The sequence below is a fragment of the Medicago truncatula genome, chromosome 7 (genome assembly GCF_003473485.1).
Source record: "Medicago truncatula cultivar Jemalong A17 chromosome 7, MtrunA17r5.0-ANR, whole genome shotgun sequence".
Lineage (NCBI taxonomy): Eukaryota > Viridiplantae > Streptophyta > Magnoliopsida > Fabales > Fabaceae > Medicago > Medicago truncatula.
This window is the reverse complement of record NC_053048.1, coordinates 38,065,510-38,093,271: the sequence shown is the minus strand read 5'-3', so window position 1 is coordinate 38,093,271 and position 27,762 is coordinate 38,065,510. Positions and strand designations below refer to the sequence as shown.

The following is a 27,762-nucleotide window of genomic DNA, read 5'->3' as shown; positions in this document are numbered from 1 at the left end:
AAAATAATATTATATTTGTTTCACTTGTTAAAAAAAAATATTTGTTTTAAGATGAATTTTTTTTTTTTAGGGATTGTTTTAAAATGAATATTGTCTACGGTTTCTAACTAATGTTATTAATTATTATTTTTTAGTCGTAGTCTTTATTTAATTTATGTGCAATATTACTCTCAACAAATATTATATTCTACATTATATTTATGATATTGAAAAACACATCAATGTAGTTAATAATGAATTAATGACAATTTGGTAAAAAATTATTCACTTTCTTTTATTTAGTGGATTTTTAATATGTGCCTAAAAGTCTTAAATAATATTCATTTTTGAAAATGCTATGAAATTAGCACAAGGGTGACCCTGGCGGGTGGGGCTGCCGCGCCAGGACATCAACTTTTAAAAGTATCAAAATTATTATTTTTACTTCGTAATTAGTATTATATACATATATTTCTTTTAACTTTCCTACAGAAAAAGAATTTCTTTTAACTTGATTTCATTAATTATATTGAAAATATATTTTTAAAGAACCTTTATTATGAATTAATCTTTTTACAACAAAAATGCAAAAAAAAAAAAAAAAGACATTCAAATAATTAAGGAACTCTATTAGGATAAAAAAAAAAACAAGGCAATAGGTCAAATTTATGCGATATGGATGTACAAGATGGATGCCAGGCTCTACAAACATTTGTTGGATGAGAAATTATATTTGTACAACCATTTTCGACAACTTTTAGACAATTTTATCTCTCATACTCATATTATATTGTCACTCTCTCTTCCTTTTTCTCTCTCCATTGTTTTTAACCAATAAAATTAGAGAAAAATGAGATTGTCATAAAAGTTGTTAGTAAATGGTTGTTCAAATATTATTGCTCTTGTTGGATATACAAACAAAAGTGAAAAATGGATGTATAGGCTCTTCAAAATTTTACTGGTCTATCAGTCTTTTAAAATGCCGGGCATAAATTAGGCTTTTTGACAGATTAATAAGTCACATTAGACTTTTAAAACATTTAACAGACTAATAAATCAGACTTAGACTTTATTTTTTTAAACAATATTTAACCTATTTAAGTAAAGCTCTCGGCGGGTTGGCCTGACATATTCTCATCCCTACCGACAATAGATATTTCATAAATAAATAAAAAAACAAATATACGAGTTTTTTCTTTTTACAATACCAAGAAATACCCAAATTTTATTCTATCTTCTTAGTTTACAAATTCTTATTTTTCCCATGACAGCATATTCATTTTTTTTAATAAAAAAAAAATGAATATAGTACTTGTCACAACCACATATTCATAAACTTAATATTATCTCATTCTTCTTTTTTTTTTGAAGGAATATTATCTCATTCTTGAAATGTATCTTACTATATTTGCTAAATTACTATTTTATTTTTGATATTTTCATTTATTGTATGTTTATATGTTTGATGCCGACAAATATAGTAAAAATAGGTTATGCATGTCTTGGGATAAAAAAAAAAAAGGTTGAGTCATGTTTTGCTCATCGTCTAAAATGAAACTAAAATAAAATTAAACAAAGAATGTGAGTAACCCGCTACCCAAGCTAAAAATAAGTGATTTCACCTAAACTCACACTACAATTAAATCGGGCTTCCCTGCATGAGATTTGCTTGTGGTTATGACCCAAATCGGCAGAACGACCCATATACAACCCTACTAATTTCAATGGGAAGAAACATTCAAAGGATGGGGATCTGTCGCAAAGATTAGTGTAAGGTGGGAATTTTATATTTTCCAAAACTATTCTTTTTTTTTTTTTTAACAAGCTTCCCAAAACTATTCTTAAAAGTTGTCAAATCTTATATTGATGAACAAGTTTTTCTTACATCTGCATTACCTTAAGAAGAAAAGGTGCCAAAATTGAAATAGATGTCTAGCTTTTTTCTCCTACCATCTTTATCAAGAAAAGAAACAATTTCACAGATTTTATCCTTCTCATCACCATATAGTGTTACGTTGCAACTTTAAATGCTTGTATGACTTATTTTTCTACTATCTCTTTCTAGCAAAGAGCACTTCCATAGTCTTTTTCCTTCACAGTGACAAGTGTTATGTTGCAATTTTATGTGATGGGTTATATGGGTCAGCATCAACATGGACAAAACATGAAAAGTCTTAACGTGATGGTATCAATTTTAATGAGCATGTACCTATATGATATTCTAAAACACTGCAGCTAATAACCATGTGGAGAGGTAGCCTATTATTCCAGGCAACTGTTGTAGAACTTACCCTTTAAAACCAAGGACGACTCTTTATGACCACTTCAATTATCATATTTTCTTCCTTACGTATTGCTACTACTCACCATGATCCATTCATTTTCTGTTTTAGAAGTTAACAAATTAACATCTACCAATTTAGAAAAATACTGATATTAGAAGTTGAATAAATGAGTAAAAGATTATATCAAGACTACAAAATCATAATAAAAGTTGAATAAATGTTTTACTCCCTCCGTGTCCTAATTAAGTTTTACACGATTATATAAAAAAATATATTAATAGTGTTGTTTTTAATGGTAAAATATGCCAGAAAATGATGAATAATGTTGATTTTAATGATAAAATATGTATCATTTACTGAAACACTCTTATTAATTATAATTCACAGATTAGTTTTAGATGATTGAAATGCAATAAATAAGAGTATTTTTTTTTTTTGACAAAATAAATAAGAGTATGTTAGTGGAAAAGAATAATAAATGTTGTATTTGTATTATAAAAGGACAAATAATTTGAGACAAAAAAAATTAAAAAAGAGAACGCCTAATTTAAGACGGAAAAAGTAAGTCTTATCAACAAGAAAATAGTCGTTGACTTGTTCGAAAATGATTGGAGAGATGGAGTAGAGAGGAAATACTTTGAAGAAATCTTCTTTCAAATGTTTCTGAAAATCAACCTTCAATCTAGACATTAAAAAAAATAAAAAAATAAAAATGTTCAGATTGATCGATCCATCCAAACATGTTTTTCTATTTTATTTAGATATGTTAATTAAAAGGGCCGTAGTTTTTGAGAAACAATGAGACTGTTACTTTTCTCACCCTATATTATTCTCACGCACCCTGCAAAAATGACAAAATTATCTCTAGTTCGGATTATATAATCCGAACCAGATTGTTAGCGTATTTCGGAATATAAAATCCGAAGAATTACAAACTGTGATTTTTTTATGTTTTCTTTGATGTCAAAGGTCTCTATTGACCATCGTATAATCCTCACATAAGCTGCAAAGCAATTGTAGGGATTATATGAACGGTCAACAATGATCATGACACCATAAATACTCCTAAAAAACTAAATAATGTTGAAGAAAAAGTAAGAAAAGAGGTGAAGTGAAGAATGAAGAAATTTGTTGAAGATGCAAACCTATTTATAGTATAAAACAAGTCCTAAATCATAATTACAGTCAAATAAAATATTTTCTACCGTTCAATCGTTTAACAATTCATTAAACACACCTCTAACCGTCCAAACATTTGGTGAAACGTCACCGTTAAAAAAACTGAGGGGTTTCAGATTATATAATCTGAACATGTTTAAAACAAATTCGGGTTATATAATTCAAACAACACCAGATTGTGTTTTTGTGGGTTTTCATGGATGATGACATAGAAAAAAAAATAAAAAAGGCATAAAAAAAGTAAATAGCTTAAAACAACATAAACAACATAATATTCTAGGATGGTGTTTGAAGATGTGCTTTTGAACTTGATGTTGCAGGCCTACCAACTGACATATTTTGATCGGCAAGTCAACTTAATCAAGTTCATAAGAACCTCTTCGGGATTAGATCTGCAGCTAGATCAAGTTCAGAACTTCATCATGCTCTGTATATATCTATCTATCTATCTATATATTTTTGACAGCATGCTGAAGATTTTCATCAAGCAGTCAAATAGAGAGCTATCTATTTGCAATTGACTGAGAAAGATCTTCAACACAATGACAATAAAATTCATGATGTTTTTTTTGGGTGTGTGTTGCTGGTAATGAAAACAAAAACACTTATTTATAGAGGTATATGGGCTTTGTGGACCACAAAAACTCTTAGTGCAATGTAGAGTTGTCAAAACGGGCGGCCCGACCAGTTTAGGGCCGGGCCTAACGGGCTTTGGGCTTTTTCGGGCCGGCGAAAAAGCCCGGTTGGGAAACGGCCTTGAAATATACTACCCGAGCCCGGTCCTACACGGGCCGGCCCGTATTAAAAATTACAAATTTTTATTTTAAAAAAGTACTATATAATACTCCTATAATTTTTTTATAAATAATATTTTTAATATGTTTAAATAATGTCTAGCACAAAAATAAATTGTAAACATTTTCGTACAAACGTCGTAAACTAAAACGGCGAGGAAAATGATTTTAAATAAATTAGATACGTTATGGTTATAGATATTTATATATTCGATCTTTAAAACTATAAATAACGAAACGAGTAAATATAATTTTATATTACATTTATATTTTGTTAATTCATTGAATTTTCACTTTTGTTTTTACTTTGATAATCAACTAAGTAAAAAATTATTTGAAAAATATATATAATTTATATGATTTTTTTTTTGTTATGCGGGCTAATGGGCTACCCGCAGCCCATTCGGGCTAGCCCTATCGGGTACCAGAGTTTTTAGTGCCGGGCTAAAAAACCCTATTACAATTCGGACTCAATATTTAAGGCCCAAGCGCTATAATTATTCGGGCTAAACGGGCCAGCCCGACCCATTTTGACAGCTCTAGTGCAATGTGGATCACACAAAAGAATCATATGCTGAATGAATTCGGATTATATAATCCAAATTGTACTTACACCCTATAAAATTGTGTTTAATAAATGATCTTTAAAATTTAACGTTTAAATGAACATCTTTGACGTAAAGTAAAACATAATGAAAATTTAAAGAATATATCTATATATTATTATTTAAAATAAAATAAAACAGCTTAATTCAACCGTCAAGGTCTCTTTCGTCATTTTTAACTGAAATATAACAAAACGCAGATGTCTCAAGAAAATTGCTCTTTAAGTTGTCTAAATTGCTCTCCCATACCTCAATTTTAGCATTATGCCCCTATTGGCAGTTAAATGTCGTTTCCTATTCAACTGTAGTTAAGTGCCATTACACTCTAATATGCAGGAGAATTGTTGTTGACACATGTGGTTTGACTGAGAAACACGAGTAAATAACCCAAATACCCTCGGCAATTAACTGCCGAATTCTAAAGAAACCGACTGTAGTTAACTACCGAGGAAAACCTCGGCAGTTAACTATCGAGGAAATGAAAATCCAGAATTTTCACCAAAACATCATCTGGAAAGGTCTTGAATAAGCAAGAGGTGCCAGTCTTTTCTGTTACATTAAGAGCTTTTGAGTAAATAGAAGCTCTGGTCCTATCATGTTGATGACGAATAAGAGTTTTTGCTATAGCCTTCATGTGCTGATACCAACTAGTATCATATAGTTGAGTGAAAGCTAGATATGCCTTGCATTCCGGAAGTTCTCGCTTACCAAGCCACGCGAAGAGTACCAGACCGGTGCTTGTACGTCTGCCCATTCCAGGGTCGATAGAGTCTACGGACGGAGTGAACCAAGTCAAATTAATTGAATTTTTTTTTCGAGACCAAGAGTGAGTCGTAGATAGAAAGACCTCTCATATCCGCAGCTCATGGACGAGACTCTGGGAAAATAAAAGGGTTCTTAGATACCTTCTTAAAGTTCAGTAGATAAATTCACTCCTTCTTTACTTGAGCACTGGTTAGACCGGTTGCAGGCTTTCTTATGGAACTAAAGCATAATATGACTTGCTTAATTTATTTCTCAATCTTTCTCTGATTCTAGCCGTGTAGTGGATCCGGCTCTAGTCGGCTAAAAAGAGGTGTGTGTGGTCGGGCTTCTTTCTTTATAGTGATGTCCGCCCCCTACTTCATTCATCCATTTAGGCCCGACTAGGAACACGTGGATCCAGGGAACCTGGCTCGGGAACAACTTCTTACTAGTGGGGGCTAATCACAGTAAGAGAGTCCAATCTCTGAAATAGAGCTTAGTCTCTCCATAGTAGTAACATATTAATTGAAACTAATGCGACGGTTGTCAAAGACCGGATCTTTGTACTTCGCGACCCTATCCAAGTATGGACTTAGTGCAACGCCTTATAGAACAATGAAGTAATGTATCCATATGAGCTCCGGCCCTCAGCAGCTCGAATACAAAATAAACTTGTTCATTTATGTTACCTGTTGTGGACCTTCAATGTTTCACCTTTCATAGATCTGGGAAAGGCGGTTTAGGTTTGGGAAGTGACGTTGAGACTGGGCACGTGCGATAAGTAATAAAGAAAGCAAAGGGAAATCTGAGGAGTTAGAGCAGGGAACTGTGGGCGTCCCTGCTTGGAAAACAAAGAGTAGAATTACGCGAAAGACCTCTAGCAACTCTACTACCGCCTTTCCTACCAAAAAGCGAACCCAACCGAAGGAAATAATATAAGGTATGGAAAGGGCTGTAAAGAATCAAATTCCTTCCCCCCTTTTCTTCGATGAACTTTCTTAACGAAGATCTTCCGTGAATCTTTTCAACAATAAAGCCCAAGAGAGTGTTTTACGTCAAATTCAAATCGTTACCTCTTCAACACATTCTTGTGTAGGTTTGAATCTCTGGTGTTACGGTTGAATTCAATTTATAGAACTGATTTTACAAACTATTCAAAAATTAGGATGCTTTTGAACTTTTAAAATTGAATCAACGCCCCACATTTATGGATATAATTGTCAACAGTTAAAAACAATACCAATATGTCTAATTAAACACCACACCATCTGGGCAAGATGGTAGGAAACAAAGTGATACAAATTACGAACGATGTGATGTTTTTTTTTCTTCTTGAAAAAGAAAAAGAAAATAGTACCCCCATTGGCAACGAAGAAGATGATGTTTTGGTGAAAATTCTGGGTTTTCATTTTCCTCGGTAGTTAACTGCCGAGGTTTTTCTCGGAAGTTAACTACAACCAGTTTCTTCAAAATTCGGCAGTTAACTGTCGATGGGTATTCAGATAATTTACCCGTATTTCTCAGCCAAACCACATGTGTCAACATCAATTTTCAATATCCAGACATCAATATTTGTAATATCAACCACGACACATGCATCACTTTTTGAAGAATGGGGAATGCAAGCACTTCTTGAATCTTCCACAAATGTAGCAGCTTAAAAAGAAATATTACGAGATTTTACTCTTCAAAAATGGGAGAGAAAAGAGTGCAAATTTGTGGAGAGGGTGGCAGTCAAGCTAGGAGGTAGAGAAGAAAATATCCTAGCAAGAAGTAAAGCAACGTACATCCCCAAGCCAACGTACGTTTGTGGATAAAAACTTTTGACTGATTAAAAATGCGAGTAAATACTTAAAATACGAATAAAGTTGTTTTTTACTATCTAACAAAAAGATTTGACTATTTAAGACGCTAATAAAAATGTTTAACTATTTTAAAATACGGATAAAAATGGTTTAAACTCAATAAAATACAGAAAAAGAAAATTTAAATAATGAAAGTGCGAATAAAATATCGATTAGTCAAAATTTAGGGTATGACATGAACCTTTTGTACCCTACATAATTTATTTCTATTTTTGTCTTCTTAATAACTAGTGCCCTTAGGGCACTTTTTAGCATAACTAAAGAAAACACAAATTTGTTAACTCTCTTTTTATATTAAAGAATTTTTTTTGAGATGCTGGATTGGAGAGATGGTGTTCTTATTAGGTACTACTGTTAAAAAATTATAAATGAGTGATGTGTACATATGTGACCCATTTAAGTACCAAAAAATGGATGTCTCTACTGTTGATGCTCTACGAACATTTTGTAATTTCTCACCATGCTTACGAGTTAAAATCCTCTTCATTTTTTATCTTCTTCATTTCTTCCATTTGGAGTGATAAAAACACAAAAAATCCTTAAAATAATTAATGATGGAACCCACCATATAATTTTTGTGTCTGTATTTTTCATAATGACAATCTTCATTTATTTTTATAAATGGAGAGGATCTCAACTCTCATGCTTATTATCAATACCTAGTAGACACAAAAAGCACCATTGATTTCATTTTTGGATGAGTCAAAATTAATTTTAGAGGTGGAGAATTGATTTTCACATGTCTAATTGCTTTCAAATAGAATTAATTTTGATTCTAAAATTGATTATACTTAACCCTATGATTTGTAATTTTGATTCTAAAATTAACACTCAACACAGTTTTATACGAATGCATTCAAACACGATCACTTTATCTTTAATTGATTTTTAGGTAAAATCAATTCATTCAAAATCAAATATTGTCACGTGAAAACTACACATACCCTTACCTTAAAAAATGGAGATTCATCGCCAATTCCCAATCTTAGAATGGAGATTCCTCGCCCTTATCCAACATGCATTTTAGAGAAATTCTATAATACTTATTTACATAAGATTGATTTATTAAACAACATTACACATTGCATCAATTTTAACTATTTTTAATCAACATCATAATCAAATATATTTACAAAAGAAAACAAAAAGAAACTGGCTCACTAACTAGCCCTAAAATAAGGTAGAGGGTTACCTCTTCACGTTTTTCATTGACGGGTCATCAATAGGTTGGAGCATCTGACTGAACCCTTGCTTGGCTGCTCACGCTTTACCATCACCTAAGTCCTAAAGACTAAAACTATGGAAATAATAATAACTCAAACAACCGTTTTTTCCTTTTTATGGAAAACTGTAACAAACTTTTTTGTACACATTACCTTTTTTTTTTTTTTTTTTTTTTAAATAATTGTACACTTGACAACTATTTCTATATAATATTATTATGTAAATCTTATATTGAATTATTTCACTTTAGAAAAAAAAACCTAAATAAGAGAAAGAAACAATTAAACATTTTTTGTGTAACCCCATCAGAAATTCGAATCCAGATTCTTCTGAACAATTCACTTGATGAAATTTATTAATCAATTGATCTCAATTGTTTGATTTTATTAAACATTAATATATTCATTACTAAAAATAAATAATAGTGCTATGTAAATGATGTACATACTATTAATTATATAGTGTAATTAGAACAAAATATTAATATTACATTAAAAACTAAAAATAATACTCATTTTAGAATAATTATTTTTAAGAGAAATACAAATTTGTTAACTCTCTTTTATAATATCAAGAATTTTATCACTTTTCTTCTTTCATTCTTCTTCTTTCTTCAAAAAAAAAAATCACCCTTTTATAAAAACGTTAACACACTCATAAAAATAAATAACTTAAAACATTTTTTTTTACTATCCATGAATTTTAATTTCAAACAATAGAAAATAGCGTGTTAATTACTAATAATGTATTTATAACAAGTTTGCTCCATTTATCAAACTTCATTCATAGTCTATCTTCTAGAGATAGATACCCGGGAAAATTAGTATGATCCATTTATTAAAATGAGACTAACTAATCTTTCACGCGTCTATTTATTTTTCTTTTAAAAGAACAATAAATAGAGCATGATGAACCAAGTAAATGCTGCTTCATTTATAGCAGCCCATTTCATAAAAGAAAAATGATAATGATGATTGTATAACTATTTTAAAACAATTATTTCTTCCTTTTTTCTCATATATTTTTATGGGTGTTGCTAACCGGTGCCCCCGGGGCACTGGTTAAGGAACAATAATATTAATGTGTCTCATTTAATTTCATTCAAGTAAAGTGAAAAGTTTATCAACATAATTAAAATAAGAAAACACTGCATTTAATACTCTTAAAGATACACTTCCTTTCATTTGTTATTCTTGTGAACTTTTTAGATTTTTTTTTTTTAGTCCCCTTGCTTCCTTTCATATCTTAACAATTTTTTCTCTTCTTGTGAATTTTACTCCAACCGAGTTTTTTTTATGTAATTTTTTTTAATCATTTTTTTCTTGCAAGCCAATTCACTAAAAATCCTATACTCAAACCAATTTTTTTCTATGATTTTTTTTGATGAAAAAAACTATTGTTTTTTTTTTAAAATTAAAAGTTGTAGAAATAAATAAAATAAGACAAACATTATATAGTCCAAAATAAATTTGCAATTACAAAGATATAACATATCCAATTAAAGTATGAAATACAAAATCATATTGATGGAGTTTAATGAGTATTGAATACAACCATTCCTATTTTAATTAAGTTGACCAATTTTTCCCTTTAATTAAAGTAAATTAAGTGGAACTAATTATTTTTATTGTTCCTTAACCAGTGCCCCAGGGGCACTGGATAGCATTACCCTTGTTTTCCAAAAATTAACGGATAAAGAAAATTATTTCAAAATGGTTATACAAATGCTTCCTTTATTGTCAATTATAAGCAAATTTTAATTTTTTGAGTTCATTCAATTAATAATATACACCCTCCGATCACTATTATAAGGAAAAATATATTTTTTAGATTCATTCAAAAAATGATGTATGTAGTCTATAATAAAGACCACATATATCATTAATTGAATGAACCTAAATGTAAATTTTTACTTATATTACTACCTCCGGTCCTATTTATAAGAGAAATTTAGGTCAACAAAAGTGAATGTATTTGGACTGAATTTTTAACTAGATACATCAACTTTTGTTGACCCAAAATTCTCTTATAAATAGAACCGGAGGGAGTAGTAATCAAAGGATGTATATGATATATATTACAGATAACTTATATTATTAATTAAATAAATCTATAACGTAAAAATTTATTTATAATAAGGATTAAAAATGTAATTTTGCCTTCTACTTTTTATAAAAATTAGATCCTTGAAAATGGGTGGGAGAGTTGAGTTGCAAATACAATGACACTCACTTTTGTGTGTTGTTTCATTCATATTCACATTTTGAGTCCCACCACGGCACCATCTTTGAAAAGCAATGTACCTCAAAGAAGGAACATAATGGGACCCACATTCTCTCTATTTTGTCCCACAACCACAACTATCATCATTCATTCAAATCAAAACAAAATAGAAAAGAGAGAAAGCAAAAAAGCAAAACATTACTAGTTAGTACTATCTTCTTCATACTTTGTTTTTCTTGTTTGTTTCACACCTTCAAACTGTGGTGGATGAAACATTAATGATTCCTTGAGTTGAGCTTTTCAAAACAAAGCCATACCCATTATTTATCTTCTTCATTTCAATGGTGGGTCTTTTCTCTTTTACTTCTTCCTATTATGCTTTATTTATTTGTTTCTTTGTAGTACCGATACTTCCGATCGAAGTTGTGTCTGGTGGTGTCAGATACACAAACTAGACACGACATATGTGATTATATTCAATTACATTATTTTTCTTAAATTACCATCGGTGTCGATGTGTCAGTGTTTTGTCTGTGTCTACATGTGCTTGTAGGTTTGTTTGTCCTTGTAATTTTCATTTTGGGTGCCTAGATCTCTCTTTGATTAACATTTTTTTATTTTTTATTTTTTATGGCAGTTTCCTTATGTAGGTGATATTTTTGCAATGGTAATGGAAGAAAATGTAGTGTATTTTGCATGATGACATTTCTTGATTTTGTAGGCTCTTATAGCCTTTTTATTTTTTTATTAGGGTTCTTCTTTTTGTTTCTTTACTTTCCTTTTGCTATGTAAGTGTTGTGTCTGAATGTTTCTTATTTCCTCAGAAGTTGAGGTTTATTGCTCAAAGGTTTGTATTTTGAGGTACTATGATTGATGGGTCAGTGAGGTTTTGATTCATTATCATTTCACCATTTCATAACATATGCTATGATTACCTGTGTTTTCCTAGTTCATATTAATTTCCAACAACATGTGTAATTTGAGCTGCTTGCTTTGTATCTTGAGCTTTATTAGTATGGGAAATAGATTTTACACAAGGCTTGTGGTTGGTGGTGTCTATGATTTTGATGCCCTATAATTCTAGCTCCTAATCAAGTTTTCTATATCTTTTCTTTCTATGTTGGTTAATTTATTATGGTGTTTGTGCTTTCAGCAGCCACACTAAGAAAAGTATGGCTTGTTTGTTTCATTCCATACTCCTTTTGGAGTGAAGACTCAATTTGGTCCCTGCCAATTCTCATATGACCCAATTTAGTCCCTTATAAAAAATAATATCCAAATTAGTCCCAAACATTTTATAAGGAGGACAGATTAGTCCTGGCCTCATTATAACAAAAGGACTAATTTGTCCCCATTTTTAAAATGTCAGGGACTAGTTTGGTATTATTTTTTGTCGGGGACTAAATTAGGCCGTGAGAAAACTGTCAAGGACCAAATTGGGTCTTTATTCTTCTTTTTATGTTAGCTTTTGATGAAATTGCTCATGCCTTTGATGAAACTTCTCGTGTTAGCTAGTTACATGTATATTTGACTCATAATTGTTTGAATTACATCTAGTTGATTATTGATGATTGGTTATTTATTTGCAGGAGCATTAAGTAGTTTTTATTTGATTATATGTAAAATATTGAGATATGGAGAGGGTTGCAGAGACAAAGGTACTTCCTCGGAGCTTGCCGATTCTGGTTGAGGTATCTGATGCACATAAAGCTGTAATAAGAGAAGCTGGTCAGAGACTAACGGGGGAGGATGTTTCATGTGCCCGTGCGGTATCAGCAAGAGAATTGAATCAGTTTTCAAAAGCACGGGATGGCCCTATGACACACCTGGCCTCCAGTAGAGAAGTGTCTCAGTTGTCAAATGCAAGAATTCTTTTGGAAAGAGAAGATACTGGTTTCAATACGCGATCCTCTCAAAAACCTGTCTCAGCTGCACCTACAAGAACACCAAAAGGAAAAGCCTCTTTTCCAGATCACAAAGAACTCTTGCCTGATATCGAAATGTTGAAGAGCAGCAGTGATTCTTTTGGGGAAACAGATCCAAGTTCATTTGCTGGTGCTAGTCACCCCCCAGAACCTGTCGATACTGATCTCATGAGAACAGTTTATGTACCAATAGGTCAGAACAAATCTGAGGGTGGATGCTTAATGAAGAGCACGTCCTTGAAGGGTCCTTTCCTAGAAGATCTTTCGATTCGTAATCTCACTAAGAAACCAATCCTAGCTGTTGTTTCTCCTGCAGAAAGTACGGCTGAAGAATCAAATGACATGCGAAACTCAGCCTTACCGTTTTCAGGTGCTCGTGGATTGAAGAATACCGAGAACTCTCTACCTCCCCCGGGTTCTGAGGAGAACGATTTCGTTTGGGATTCTTCTTTGCCTCCAAGTGGAAATGTCAGTCCACACAGTAGCATTGATAGTACCAGTGTTGTTAGAACAATGAGCATTGCTAATAGTTGTGCGAGTACATATCGCAGTGATGCATTCACTAGTGATGGCATGCTTAGTATAGACAAGAATTGTGATAGTATTAAAGGAAATGTTAGAGGGGATTCACTTGAGAGTGCAAAAACTAGTGCTAGTCGAGCAAGTGATAGCAGTGGCCTCAGCGATGACAGCAACTGGAGTAACATCACTGGTAGTGCCAGTAAACCACATAAAGGAAATGACCCTAGGTGGAAGGCTATCCTTGCCGTACGAGCACGGGATGGAAATTTGGGCATGAGTCATTTTAAGTTACTCAGACGACTTGGTTGTGGTGATATCGGAAGCGTGTATCTCTCCGAGTTGAGTGCAACTCGGTGTTATTTTGCAATGAAAGTTATGGACAAGGCATCCCTATCTGCCAGAAAGAAGCTGATTAGAGCGCAGACAGAAAGGGAGATATTGCAGTTGCTGGACCATCCATTTCTACCTATGCTGTATACACATTTTGAGACCGACAGATTCTCATGTTTGGTAATGGAGTACTGTCCCGGTGGAGATCTACATGCTTTAAGGCAACGACAACCAGGGAAACATTTCTCAGAGTATGCTGCACGGTATGTTCGTCTGTACAAATATACAAAACTGTTTGTTAATTGCTTTGAATGCTTTCCATCACAAAAAAATGTTTTTTGTGAATCATGTTTTCAATTTTGAAGATTTGTCAGTCTTTAAAAGAAAATAAACCAAAGAGGAAAGTGTGATGTTTAATTGAGTTGCTTTTATGATTTCTCACGTAGGCAAAATTTCTAAATCTGTTCACCTCAAATAGACACCAAATATTACAAGTATGCGTTATTTTCATTAACCATTAAGAAGTAGATGAACTATAATCACCGATTTCTTTAATGTCGTGTATTGATGAGACTTGTATGTTTTGACAATAGGCAAAGCTGTTTTGATTTTATGTTTCCTGTGATTCCATCACAAAATCAGTGATTGAATAACAAATCTCTGTTGATTAATAACCACTTTACAAGCATGGATGATAATGAAATTGTAACTTAATTTCATTTTATTGCAATTTAAGCATAGAGGTTTGAACCTACACATAACTTCTTACCAAAAGAATGATTCCGACTGATATGTGTATGCACTTAGTAGCTTCATTTCATTTAATCAAATCCAATGTGATTGATGCATCCTATTCTCAATCAATGAAGTTAAGAAGATTTCAATATCTATAATAAGATTTTCCAATATAGTAATTTTAGTGGGTCCATTAAAAGTTTAGGGCATGGTTTCCTCTGAAAATATGTAGACCATAAAATGAGGAAAAGTGCATAAGTGCTTATTTTTCCGTTTTCATCTTGCTTCTGATCTCCTGAAGTGAAAATATCCTATTTTTGGTCCTCCATGCACCTTTACTTAAATTAAATTTAATAGGAAATTAGTGAACAGTGGATCTGTAGTATCCTGTCATATGCATTTCTTATAGATATAGTAAATCCATATTATATCTGATTTCCTTGTTGAGCAATAAAACAATGCTTCACTTATATTTAGCACCTAGTCTTTTGCAGGCTCCATTTCAGTTCTTCAAAGTATAATATTTTTTTTCAATTTCTTAGGACCTGGTACATTCTCATTGCTTTAAGAAGTGTATCTAGCCTAAGTTTATTCTATCAAATGTATGAAGGGAAGGGCTATGCAAGGATGAAAAGGGAAAATTAGCTTCCTGATAAAAAAAGAAAAGAAAAATTAGTTTATAAATTGGGCGTGCTGAATAACTACATATTTTAGTGGTCAAATTTATTATTCAAGACATCTATGAAATCATATGATCTGCTTGTACTAACCAACTTAAATCAAATTCCTTGTCCTCATACCATGATGTAATAATTTACTGGGATTGTAACAATTTTATATATAGTTGGTTTTATATGGAATGCATGGTTGTTAAAAAAAAATCGAGAGTTGTTTATTTTTGAAATCTGAAACAGTGGGAAGATGCAGTAATTTATCATTTATATTGATTGTCTTATATATATATGTTTTCATATTTATGGTGTAGTTTTGAGAAATATACCTTTTCCTTTCATGTGTAGACTAAAATAGCTTACATTTTCTATATGTAGCTTTTATGCTGCAGAGGTCCTTTTGGCAATTGAATATCTTCACATGCTCGGAGTTGTTTATCGAGACCTTAAACCTGAAAACGTACTAGTCCGAGAAGACGGTCACATAATGCTCTCGGATTTCGACCTTTCTCTTAGGTGCGTTGTTTCACCTACCCTTATCAGAACTCACGATGGCGACCCTTCAAAACGAGCAGGTGCATTCTGTGTCCAGCCTGCTTGTATCGAGCCTACATCAGTGTGCATTCAGCCTGCCTGCTTTTTGCCGAAGCTTTTTTCTCAGAAAAATAAGAAGTCACGGAAGCCTAAATCTGACCCTGGTCTATCAACTGATTCACTTCCGGAACTTCTTGCTGAGCCTACAACAGCTCGGTCAATGTCCTTCGTTGGTACTCATGAGTATCTCGCCCCTGAAATTATCAAAGGAGAAGGTCATGGAAGTGCAGTTGATTGGTGGACATTCGGAATTTTCTTGCACGAGTTATTGTATGGTAAAACACCTTTCAAAGGATCAGGAAACCGAGCTACGCTGTTCAATGTAGTTGGGCAGCAGCTCAAGTTTCCTGAGTCGCCGGCTACGAGTTATGCAAGCCGTGATCTGATCCGAGGTTTGCTTGCGAAAGAGCCACAGAACCGTCTTGGAGTGAAGAGGGGTGCAACTGAACTCAAACAGCACCCTTTCTTTGAAGGTGTGAACTGGGCGTTGATTAGGTGCAGCACACCACCGGAAATTCCAAGGCCGATGGAAAGTGAACTACCGGCTAAGTTTGAAGCTGTTGAAAATACTGTTGGAGTTGGGAGCAATAGTAATAAGATGGTTGGTGGTAATAATGAGATAAAGTCTGGTGGTGGTAAATATCTTGACTTTGAGTTTTTTTAGTTTGGATTCCTTAATCTTCTTTGTACTGTATTTACATTATTATCAGTAAATTTTACTATAGATGAGGTGCATTATCATGTATTTATGTTTAGTCACAACAATATGTGAATCCTTTTCAGTTCGAAAATATAGTTTAGGGTAGTTTTATTAATAGCAGAGTTCATATATTCATGATCTAGTGTCTCCATCCATAATCTAGATGCTTTTCATGAAGTTATTAATTAGTATTTTTTCCATTTTGGCAAGTTTTTCTGATTTTGTTAGTTTAATGATGTGTTTGCTTGAGCGGTGAAAAGGAAAAAAAACGCAGGTCTATCAAGAAGCTCTAAATAGCAACTTTAGAATTTTCATGTTTTTGCTGCCTTGGGATGCGATATTTTCAGCTTGACGTGATTTCTAACTCAAATCCAAACACTATAAGTTGATTTTGTTAGACCATTTGGACCCATCGCGAGACTAATCTTTGAGTTGATAACGAAACATCTAAATTTTTACACAAGGTTGGACTACATTTTAAATGGATTACTTCAAGAATTAAATTCAAGTTCTTTTTTCTGAGGAAGAGTTGTGTTACCTACTCTCCAAACACTATATTGATAATGACACCTTATATTTAATCACAACTAAATCTAATAACATTATCAATTCAATATTTTGAGTATTATTCAGAATGTTGACAACCAATGTATCTTGGGGGCTGGAATGAATTCTGCTGATCATTCTCCTTCACCGTTTGTTTATGTCAACAAAAAAAATGCAGTGACTCATTACAAACATGTGGCATTTTTCTATTTATGTTGGTATTTTAACCAAAACATTACATTGTAATTTTCTTAGGTGAATTACAGTACACTAATTTGAAATTTTGAATACAACCATGTGGAGCCAAAAAATTGAATGAAAGCAACATTAGAAACATCAAAGAAGGTTCCAATATATTGGATTTTGCTCATTATGAAATTTCCATCACAAATGGTATTTTGTCTGTTTATGAACAAAACAAAAAAAGGAAAATTCTATACATATTCACATTCAATAAACTAAATGCTCTCACTTATAATAATCTTCTATTGGGGAGGTTATATTTTTCTTCTTTCAATTCTTTCAATTAAGCTTTAATCACTTCAAGTGTATTATGGCAAATCATGCAACAAAACATAGAACACAAACCAAACCAACAACACCTTCATCAATTTCTGAAACATATCAACCAAAAAACCCTCATGAAAAGCTCTACACTGATTTCAAAATTTACTTTCCCTTTAGCATTCCTTTAACTTCAGAAGCTGCAGCGATTCGTGTCATAAGAAACATCGAAAATCTTGGACTATATTACACACTTTTTGTGTGGATCATACTCTTCATAATCCTCATCCCTCATCACAAAACATCATTGATTCTGTTGGTTATAATGACATATGTGATAACCATTTATCATTTACTACTAAGAGCATGTCCCAACAACGTTGTGCTACATAGAAGAGTTGATAAAAGGTTTGTATTGTGTGTGTTAGTGTTTGCAACAATAGTGCAATTGATTTTGACTGATGCTGGTATTCGTCTTGCAGTTACTTTAGCTTGTGCTGTGCCTTTGGTTTTGGTGCATGCAGTTTTATGGGTTAGTCACTATGTTTTTGAGGTTGAGGATGTTTCTTGTTGTTGTTGTAACAAAGAATTGGCTCCACTAGTTGGTCATAGTGAGTTTGGAGGTGATGGCCTAGAAAATGTTTGATTTTTCTGTGTGTCGGGTCTCAAACCGAGTCTCTCGAGGTTGAAGAGAGAAACTCTCAACCATGTGACTCTCGAGAGACAGGTGAAAATGTTTGATTTTTGTTAGAGATAGTTTGAAATTTTTGTTAGAATTAGTTGAATATTGTTTAAAACAGTATAAGTTAATTGTAATTAGTTGCTAGTTGGTAGTATTTGTTACATTTTGATCACTATTCACCATCTAAGGTGATCATACATATTCATTGTAGTAATCTTTTTCAATCTATTAAATCTAAAATCAATATTTTTCTCAATTTATTTTTCGGAACTTTTACGGTACACCTCACAAAATTGAGGTGCACCGGTACTCTTGCTCCATAAATTTATAAATTAACGATTATTTTATGAAATAAAAAGCTATTTGTCAATATTTATTTTTAAAAAACATCATTTTATAAGAAAAAACATCATTTCATTGTTTATAAGAATTATATTAAATTTTTAATATTTTCTCATAAAAATAATCAATATTCTTTATTATGAGTAATAAAAATTCAAAAAAATAAATTTTATATCGTTGAAACTTTTGGTAAATAAGATTTAATTATTATAATTGTCAATGATAGAAAATAATTCTTTTTCTTCAAAAAAACAACTCATTTAATTATTAATTTAACGATTTGATGTAGTGGTACACTCAAAATTTTAAATGTACCATAAAATCTAACTTTATTTTTTTTCATTTGTTGAACTATATATGCTTTTCCACAATTTCTGGAGTACAATATATTTTACTCTCTATAATCATTAATTTCAACTGCAATGAAAGTGACAATTGCAAAGTGGGTTATTTATTTCACGTGTCATTGAGTTATTTTTCCCTTTTGTTTCGATTAAACATTTTTCAATAGATTCAAAACTCAAATACAAATCAAAATACACAAGAGTATTATGACCCAATCCAAATTAACCTAGTTAAATGCTCAATTCCTGGGTCCTTTCGAACTCATGGTGTTCATGTTACGGATCTTCGATTGTCCCAGAAAATATAAATATATTATTCCATTTATATTGCCTCTCACGTTCTTCAATCGTCCATTGAATTTGAACGTTGGAGTGCTGCAGATACTTCATCAAATCACCGGAAACATATAGCTTTGTCGCAAGGACCCTATTCCAGTCATCACTAAGGTCCACTTCAGATCAAGTATAGTGTGCAATCATTAAAAAGAAGAACTTTTTAAATTTGTTTAATTTTTTATATAGGACAGTTCGAGTAACCCTTGTCAATGATTCTGAACAAAGTAGCATAGCAAGATCCCTTACACCATAAAAGAATCATGAGCATCAGCATCTCATCGAGATCATAATCTCCGCTTCCAAAATAACGTTAAGGCTAAAATATGGTTTTAGTCCCTGCAAATATGCATCGTTTTGGTTTAGTTCCTATAAATTTTTGTTTTGTTTTTTGTTCCTTCAAAATTTTTTGTTTTTTTAAAATAGTCCCTGACCCCATTTTTGTGATGATTTGCATACGTGGCACATTATGACTGAATCCATTTTGTAGTTTTTGGTCCCTGCAAAATATTTTGTTCAGGGACTATTTTCAAAAACAAAAAATTTTGCAGGGACCAAAAACAATTTTTTTTTTTACAGAGACTAAAACCAAAACGAGAAATATTTGCAGGGACTAAAATCATATTTTAGCCTAACGTTGACTACCTTTTTAGTGGCTCATATGCTTTGTTTGGATGAGAAGAGAATGCGAAATGAAAGGAAATAAAAATAAAGATTGTTGAAGGAATGAAGGTGGATAGAGAATGAGCAGAAAGTGAGATAATTTTAAAATTGTTTGGTTGGAATGAAAGTAAGAGAAAATAAATGTTTGATTCACCAAAATGATTTAACTACTCTTATGTAAAATATAATGTATATAAAAGTAAATGTAAAAATATATTTTTATGACAACGTAACATTAAAAATATGTTTATAAGTATATATAATTATATATGCACTCATTAATTTATATTTATATCATATGTAATATATGTATTTCATATATTTTTTATTATAATTAGCAAAAAGACGTGTCCGTCTTTCTGCTCGTTTTATTGCGTTAACGTGTGTAAATTATGAATGATAATTTATATGAAATATTGATTTTGATTAAAATTATAAGTACAAATATTTGTGACTTTCAAATTGTAACAAACTCAAAAAACCATGTTCATTTTTTTTTTCCGATAACGACGATAATTTAACAAATATAATATAAAACCTTATCTTTTTTTAATACCACCAACAATATAACATTAATATAATAAAATTTGTTTAAGGGTATAATTAGAATTATAAAAATTCATACCAAAACCTCAATCTCCTTCATATATAATATTGATAATATAGTTCATATTGTAATATTGTAGTGAGATATTTCATATTTTAATGAGATTTAATTTTTTAATTAAAATTTAAAATAAAAATATTTTAAAGGATAAAATAGTTTAAATTAAAGGTAAAATAGACAATAAAAAAGACAATCCAAATCATGTATTTTAAATCTATTTTCTTTAGAGTAAATAGGCAATTATCCCCCGAAATTGTAAGTTTCGTCAACTACCTCCTGACGTTAACAAAACTTCAATTACCCCCTTAAAATTGCACAACGTTAATCAATTTACCCCCTCTGTCAAATTCTTTTGTTAGTCAACATCATGTTTTGCAAATACCCCTTGAAGTTTTGCACTTATGTGCAAAATGCCCCCCGAACTTAAAAATTTATATATATTTTTTCTTATACTCGACTCAAAAGATATTAAAGGCAAACAATTAACAGTTAGTTTTAATGAAAATCTTTTAGAATCTCCACTTGATACTTGCTTCTTCATCTATGTTATATGGACTATTTGGTTGTCTCTTTAGATTATGTTTGAAATTGAATTGTTGTTTCTTCTGCACCTATGCTTTTCTATTTCATTCCTATGCTTCAACATTGTCATGATCTACTTAATAGGCTCAACTTCAGCCCCTTCACATTTACTTACCTGCTACTTCTTTTTTGTTGCAAAAACAAAATATACTTATACTATTAAAACCACATCCAATCACAAGATGTGCAAGAATGAAACAAGAAGATAAGCATCATAAATTGTTTAGCTATCCATAAACAACAACAATGAAACACAAGAAAACTCCCAAAATCTAACCGTACGTGAAATGAGTTTCTAATTTTGCTGACAAACTAATGCATCTTCAATTTCAATCCAAAGCTAAAGCAATATTTAGGAGATTATTGCTTAATCTTTTTTAGAAGAATACTATTGCTTAATCTTTTTTTGAAGAATACTATTGCTTAATCTAAGAGATGTATTTATTTACTATTCATTTTTTTTTTTTATCCTATGTGATTTCAAAATAGTGGATGATGCCACATGGTAATGAATTATATTGCAGACCAAAACCATTAGAAACAATGTCATCTAATCTATTTATAAAACAAAGCATATCAATTTAAATATGTAGCTAAGCTGAAAAATATTATAATTATACATTTTTCACAAGGATATCAACCAATATGCTAATTGTTTGCTTTTAATATCTTTTGTGTCAAGTATAAGGGAAAAAAATATAAATTTTCAAGTTCAGGGGCATTTTGCACATAAGTGCAAAACTTCAGGAGGGTATTTGCAAAACGTGATATTGACTAACAAAAGAATTTGACGGATTGAGTAAATTGAGCAACATTGTGCAATTTCAGGAGGTAATTGAAATTTTGTTAATGTCAGAGGTAATTGACAAAACTTACAATTTTGGGAGGTAATTGTCTATTTACTCATTTTCTTTATAGGGTTAATAATGCTTTACCCTCTGTAATATAGGTCATTTTCAATTTTTCCCTGTAAAATATTTTTTTTTTTTAATTTTATCCTTGTAATTTGAAGATTTTTTTGGATTTGAACCTTAATGAAAAATTTCACTCCCTGTAATTTGAACAAATTTAGGTTTACATCGTTGCAATTTGAGCAAATTTCGGTTAACCCCCCTGTTAATTTGAGCAAATTTCGGTTTGCCCCCTGCCATATCTTCGATTTTGTACAGTCAAAATTCATGAAGGTCCAAAACAAAAAATCTTCAAATTACAAGGACGAAATCCCCAAAAAATATTTTACGGAAGGTAAAACTGGAAATGACCTATATTACAAGGATAAAACATTATTAATTAAAAAATATAATACTATATTAATTAAAAAACAACCAAAATTAAAAACGAGTTGCACGAGCCAGTAGCCACAACACACAAAACATGGGGGCTTTAGACATTTCATCACAAATACTCAATAGTGTTTTTCTTCCATAAGTGGAAAGGTTTTTGGTTGTGGGTCTCACGAAAACCATGTTTATGGTTTTCCTTCCTCTCACATGGCAACCAAAGGATGGAAATCATTACCCTTTCTACCCTCTTTATTTTTCACCGTACTTATATTACTCACATTTATCTATTGTTTTAACCTTTAACTTTTACTAATTATATAAAAAAACTTTTACTAATTATGATTTTCATAGCATTTTAGTTCTCATAACACTCTTTCAGACGAGCCGAAGAATCAACAACCGAGAGATATAATTTATTCCTTAACATAATCCTTTAAAGAAAAAGTAAATTATAATTGAGAGATATTGATATGGTTAAAATGAAGGTTACTAAAATAGGATTTTAGAATCCACCAGAAAATTGAGAAAACTCTATGAAGTTTTATTGAATGAAAAAACTACATCTTTAATCACAATTGAAGTGTTTAAATACTAAAATAACCTTAATGGACTAAAAAAATCCAAAACAAAAATTATTAAAATTGGACTGAAATAAAAATATTAAAGAACAGAACTTATTGATCAAATCCACAACTAACTTTTTATTTCAACAACCGTTGTTAATTAAAGAAAATACATGTTATTTCCATGTTTTTTTAATCTTAAATGCCACGATGACCTTAAAAACACACATGATCTATAGGCAACAATATGATCCCATTTGTGTACCATTAAAGTATCAATGATATATATCATTGTCCAATTTAAAGTGTGCTACCTACCAATGTTACTTTATAAATGCTTTATTTGATGAAAATAAATAAATTATAGGATGTGTCATGTGGTACATTCTAATTGGACAATGATATATATCATTATGGTACACAAATGCTATCTCAACACAAAGACAAGTGGTGATCTCTTTTGGAATATGTGGAAACCCAACACAGAATCATGTACAACTACAAGTTTTTGACTGAAATCTTAATTTCTCTTCGTATTAGGAGACCACCGACTAGGGTACCCTTTTCACATTTTTTGTGCATGCATGAGTCTAAGTAGGGTATCTTAATTTTGAAATTACCACCGTCCCTTCTCCCTCATCCTACCACTTAGATTCCATGCAGAACATCACTAATAGAGTCTAATAAGTGTAATATGAAATAATGAACATTGCATGTATAATTTGTTATCAAGCTCCGCCAATATATTTTGTTAGGTGGTGGATGGATTTCGTGCGTTGTGCCCTATTTAAAGTACAATATTATTACATGAAAAGTGAAGAAGCTAGAATTTTAACTTAGGGGTCAAGACTAAAACAAATTTTGGTAAGAATTGTATAACATTGTAATTCAAGACCTATATATTAACCCGCAAATTATACGTTGCAAAATTTTGAATGGATTGAATTAATTAATTAGTTTTTTTAGAAGAAACGGATTTGATGGATAAGTGATAGACCATAATCTACACATCTTTTCAAATAAAACAAGCATGATTCTAGTAGATAACTTTGTGGTTTCTAAGAGCATATATATATACAGATCATTTATTTATAATTTTTTAATATATATATATATATATATATATATATATATATATATATATATATATATATATTACAAACTGAACGATTCCAATGACAATAAATTAATAGGGACTTTAATAAAAATATTTAAATATGTCTAAGTAACTTTACATCATTATTCAAAAGTAATTTATTTATTAAATTATAAATTATCTTATAAAATATTACTTATTTTTTTGAAAGTGAACAATTTTTATTACTTCTTTTTAACGTAAAATTCGTTGGTTACTCATAAAAAAATTCTTATATAATTGCTTGTTAGCTAACAAATACCTATTTTTTCTTCCTCCAATAAAAATCATTAACATCAAGAGATCCTTATTAAATGAAGGAACTCCGTTAAAGATGCTCTAACTCACGTCATAGTGCAGTCACGAGAATAATGACTTAAACACTAGTCCTCTTTTTCTGTTTGACCAATGACCATCGCTATCCTACAAATGAACTCATGAAATATGTAATAACCGACCGCATATACGATACCACGAACGCTATGGCTAGAACCATGTAAGTATAATGAAAATTTAGCATATACAATCTAATAAAATAACTGTTTTTTTTACAGAAGTAATTAAATTAATTGATTAGGATTACTAGTACTTTTTGAAGAAATTTGGAATATCAGTACTTATTGTTTGGTATGTGCTAATTAAGAGAGGTGGAAAAAAACCTTAAAACCAAACTGAAGTGCTGAACTGATCCGAACCAAACCAAAAAAAAACTGAATTAGTGCTAACAATTCTGAAACTAAACTGAAATCAGTTCAAAACAGTTCAGTTCGATTCGAAACAATTCGATAACTAAAATTCGATGTCTTTTGTTTTTTAATATTATTTTAAATGTTTTTTTTGTCATATATTATTTTCAATGTTACTGATAATAACAATTCGGTTTGGAACAATTCAGTTCAATTATTTTAAATTTAGTAAACAGTTCACTTCTGTTCGGTTCATTTTTCATCCCGAACCAAACCATACCCACCCCTACTGTTAAATATGAAAATTAAAGTATTTCAGTTTGACAAAAGGGAAAAGATTCAGAATTTGTTTCCTATAACTAAGATAGTTTTATCAATGTCGAAGGAACCTCTTGGCAGAGGCTCGGAAGGGACACCTAGAGCTAATAAAGCCATCGACAAGATGCAAATACGTTTGCAACTCATGACATGTGGCAACGTTCGTGCTACCTAGGTAAGGAGAATCCCTACTACACAATCGAAGTTCCTTTCCAACTTCAGCATACATCCATGGTGTCTTATCCACATCATCAAAAAATACAAACCCTGGTAGCTTGGTAATAACATCATCTGAATTCACTATGCGCAAAACCTTTGTTCCTTGCTTCTCAAGGTGTTGTCGAAAATTTCTATTGCCCACACGAGGCCCACCAAACGAGATGACTGTCACCATTAGTTTGGGAACACTAATCTTAACATCATACGCAATCAACGTAGCCAATGCTGCTCCCAAACTATGTCCAGTTATGGTCAAACTCAATTCTTCTTGACGGTATATTTGATTGATCCTTAAAATCTCTTGTTTCACCATTTTTTGCATACTTTCTAACGATGATTTTGCATAATTTGATGAGGTATAGAGATTCAAGAATCCACTTTCTACCATGGTCCCCACACCTTTTCTCTCATCATTAATGTTGTGGTTGCATGGGATAGAAAAGTTGGTGAGTGTGGCACGAAAGTTTTCAAGCCATTCTAAACATGTGCATGTTCCTCTAATAGCAATAACCACATCACGCCGTCCAAGTCTTTTGATTTCTTCCTTGTTATCACACACAGCTACGTATCCAATATAGCTTGATTGGGTTGCTACCCAATTTGGTGCCTTATCCATCCAACTTGGTAGCTGAATCCCAGAAGTTGCATGTAGGTATTTGGTCACTTTGTACCCCGTGTTAGGTAAACCACAACATTCTAAGAGTGTGCTTTTGGGAAATCTACAATTTGCATACTTGGAAGATGAAGGATCAAACTCAAATGATTTATACGTAGCTTCAACAAAATGGCCATAGCGTAGGATTTCACAACGTAGAATGTCGTCCAACGGATCAAGCAAACCGTCCCAATTTCTCATCCCTTGATACTCCTTCCACCTTTTTCCAAGTGTTTTAGTTTTTGGATCCATAGGTGGTGATGATGATGATGGTGATGAGTGTAAAGATGGGAAATTGTTATGGTTTTCGAGATTTATCGTGTTTTCTAAGTGTAACGTGGATTTTTGAGTGTTATCAATTAGTTTATCTGTTTGAGTATGGATAACACAGTGCAGTTTGAGGGTGTAGGTATTGGTTGAAGGGACTGCTGGTGTACTTATGTTAAGCCTCATTTCTTTTTGGGATGGGTTAGAGAATGGAATATACGGAGCAAATGAGAATGAAAAGAAAGAAAGAATTTCCTCATTTTATGGAACACAAAGACAGATGAGATTTTATAGGTGAAGAAAAAGGTGTTTAACGTGGATGAAAGAAATAGTGGGACATTCATGTATTATACCAATGATTGGTAGACACCTTTAATGTCTACATCCTTTTATACCACTCAAAAAAATTTCAGTTAACAAAATATATGGTATGTGTGACCACATTTTTTAGTTGCGTGACCACTATGTTTCCAGAATTTATTTGGTTAACTAAGTGGAAAAATAGTGGTCACGCACATTTTAGTTGCATGACCACATTTTTCAGCTTCTAAATAGTGGTCACGCAATTGAAAAAATGTGGTCACGCAGACCATGTATTTGGTTGACTGAAATTTTTCAGAGTGATACAAATGGATGTACACATTAAGGGTGTCTACCAATCTTTATTCATGTATTATTGATTAGAAAAGTGACAATTCCAAATTTTGAACAATGATTACTTGGCTCGTCCTTGATTGATCAAAACTAGTTGATATATTTGGTTTAAAATTTAAACCAACTACATCAATTTTATTTGTGAAAGATTGACAAAATTACAATAGCTTTTAAAACTTAGACACACAAGTAAAGGAGTTGGAGTTCAAACTCCGACCACGACATTTGACCCAACGATTTAAGTACTTTTATCAAATGAGCTAATTTTTGCTTGTAGAGATGGAGGGAGTATCTCACAGGGGAAATTGAGATAGAAAAATAAGACAAAGGTATATAGACGTGATACATGCTCTGGTAGAAATGGAAGAGAGACAGAAAGAAGTACAAGTATTATATGCTCCTTTAGGCTTTGGACGGTATATCCTTTTCTTCTAGTAGCATCTTTTTGACTTGTGTTATCTAAAGACAAAATTTTAGGCACAGTATGTGACAACATAATTTTATCTCTATATCTAAGGGTATAAAAACTAAATGAATGATCAAATGAACTTCAAGATCTAATCCAAACCAATTAAATTTGTTAGTTTTTTTTTTTTCAATTAAGTTTGAGTCCAAACCAATGAAATAGACCTCAATTAATTTGGGTATCGGTTCTACGTCATTCAAAACCAATCACTCAAAAACAAATATGTTGTGCTATCTTTTTTTTTGAGAAGCTAAGCAAAAATTATATTAAAGAAAAAGAGACAGCTCCTCAAGCACAAATTGTGCTTATGAAAAGCTGTTAAAAAGAAATTACATCAACGTTAAGCCAGAACCAACAAAACAGGAAAAAATTACAGTAAAACTTGAATACAACATAAAGGGTTTAACCTCCAATTAGAATACTCAAAATCAAACAATTTCACACTATATTAGTAGTATTATCTTAAAAATTATGTTGTGTTCGTGTATTCTTTTACTCATTGTATAATATTATTATTTTTATTGTGACATATATACTT

At 31.5% G+C, this 27,762-nt stretch overlaps 3 protein-coding genes across 4 annotated transcripts; 2 read left to right on the top strand and 1 right to left on the bottom strand.

Moving 5' to 3' along the window:
* Positions 1-11,050: 11,050 nt before the first annotated feature.
* On the top strand, positions 11,051-16,513 carry LOC25498933 (serine/threonine-protein kinase D6PK). The gene is made up of 3 exons (XM_013593953.3): positions 11,051-11,242; positions 12,488-13,938; positions 15,460-16,513. The coding sequence occupies exons 2-3, from the start codon at positions 12,533-12,535 to the stop codon at positions 16,337-16,339; spliced, it is 2,286 nt and encodes a 761-aa protein (XP_013449407.1). The 5' UTR covers positions 11,051-11,242; positions 12,488-12,532; the 3' UTR covers positions 16,340-16,513.
* Positions 16,514-17,387: 874 nt separating this feature from the next.
* LOC25498932 (uncharacterized) lies at positions 17,388-18,301 on the top strand. 2 transcript variants are annotated; one of them, XM_024769374.2, is made up of 2 exons: positions 17,388-17,833; positions 17,908-18,049. In XM_024769374.2, exons 1-2 carry the CDS (start codon positions 17,475-17,477, stop codon positions 17,960-17,962), a joined length of 414 nt encoding a protein of 137 aa, XP_024625142.1. In that variant the 5' UTR covers positions 17,388-17,474; the 3' UTR covers positions 17,963-18,049. The 2 variants fall into 2 exon arrangements, with proteins under 2 accessions (XP_024625142.1, XP_013449406.1); XM_013593952.3 differs by having other exon boundaries at positions 17,388-18,301.
* A 6,717-nt stretch (positions 18,302-25,018) lies between these two features.
* On the bottom strand, positions 25,019-26,089 carry LOC25498931 (phospholipase A(1) DAD1, chloroplastic). The gene has a single exon (XM_013593951.2). It carries the CDS (start codon positions 26,087-26,089, stop codon positions 25,019-25,021), a length of 1,071 nt encoding a protein of 356 aa, XP_013449405.2.
* Between the last annotated feature and the right edge of the window lie 1,673 nt (positions 26,090-27,762).

Excerpts from the sequence above, each read along its gene's own strand:
- LOC25498932 (XM_013593952.3), top strand. The coding sequence starts at position 17,475 with ATGGCAAATCATGCAACAAAACATAGAACACAAACCAAACCAACAACA.
- LOC25498931 (XM_013593951.2), bottom strand. The coding sequence starts at position 26,089 with ATGGATCCAAAAACTAAAACACTTGGAAAAAGGTGGAAGGAGTATCAA.
- LOC25498933 (XM_013593953.3), top strand. The coding sequence starts at position 12,533 with ATGGAGAGGGTTGCAGAGACAAAGGTACTTCCTCGGAGCTTGCCGATT. Across the intron at positions 13,939-15,459 it reads TTCTCAGAGTATGCTGCACG|CTTTTATGCTGCAGAGGTCC; the intron begins GTATGTTCGTCT and ends TTCTATATGTAG.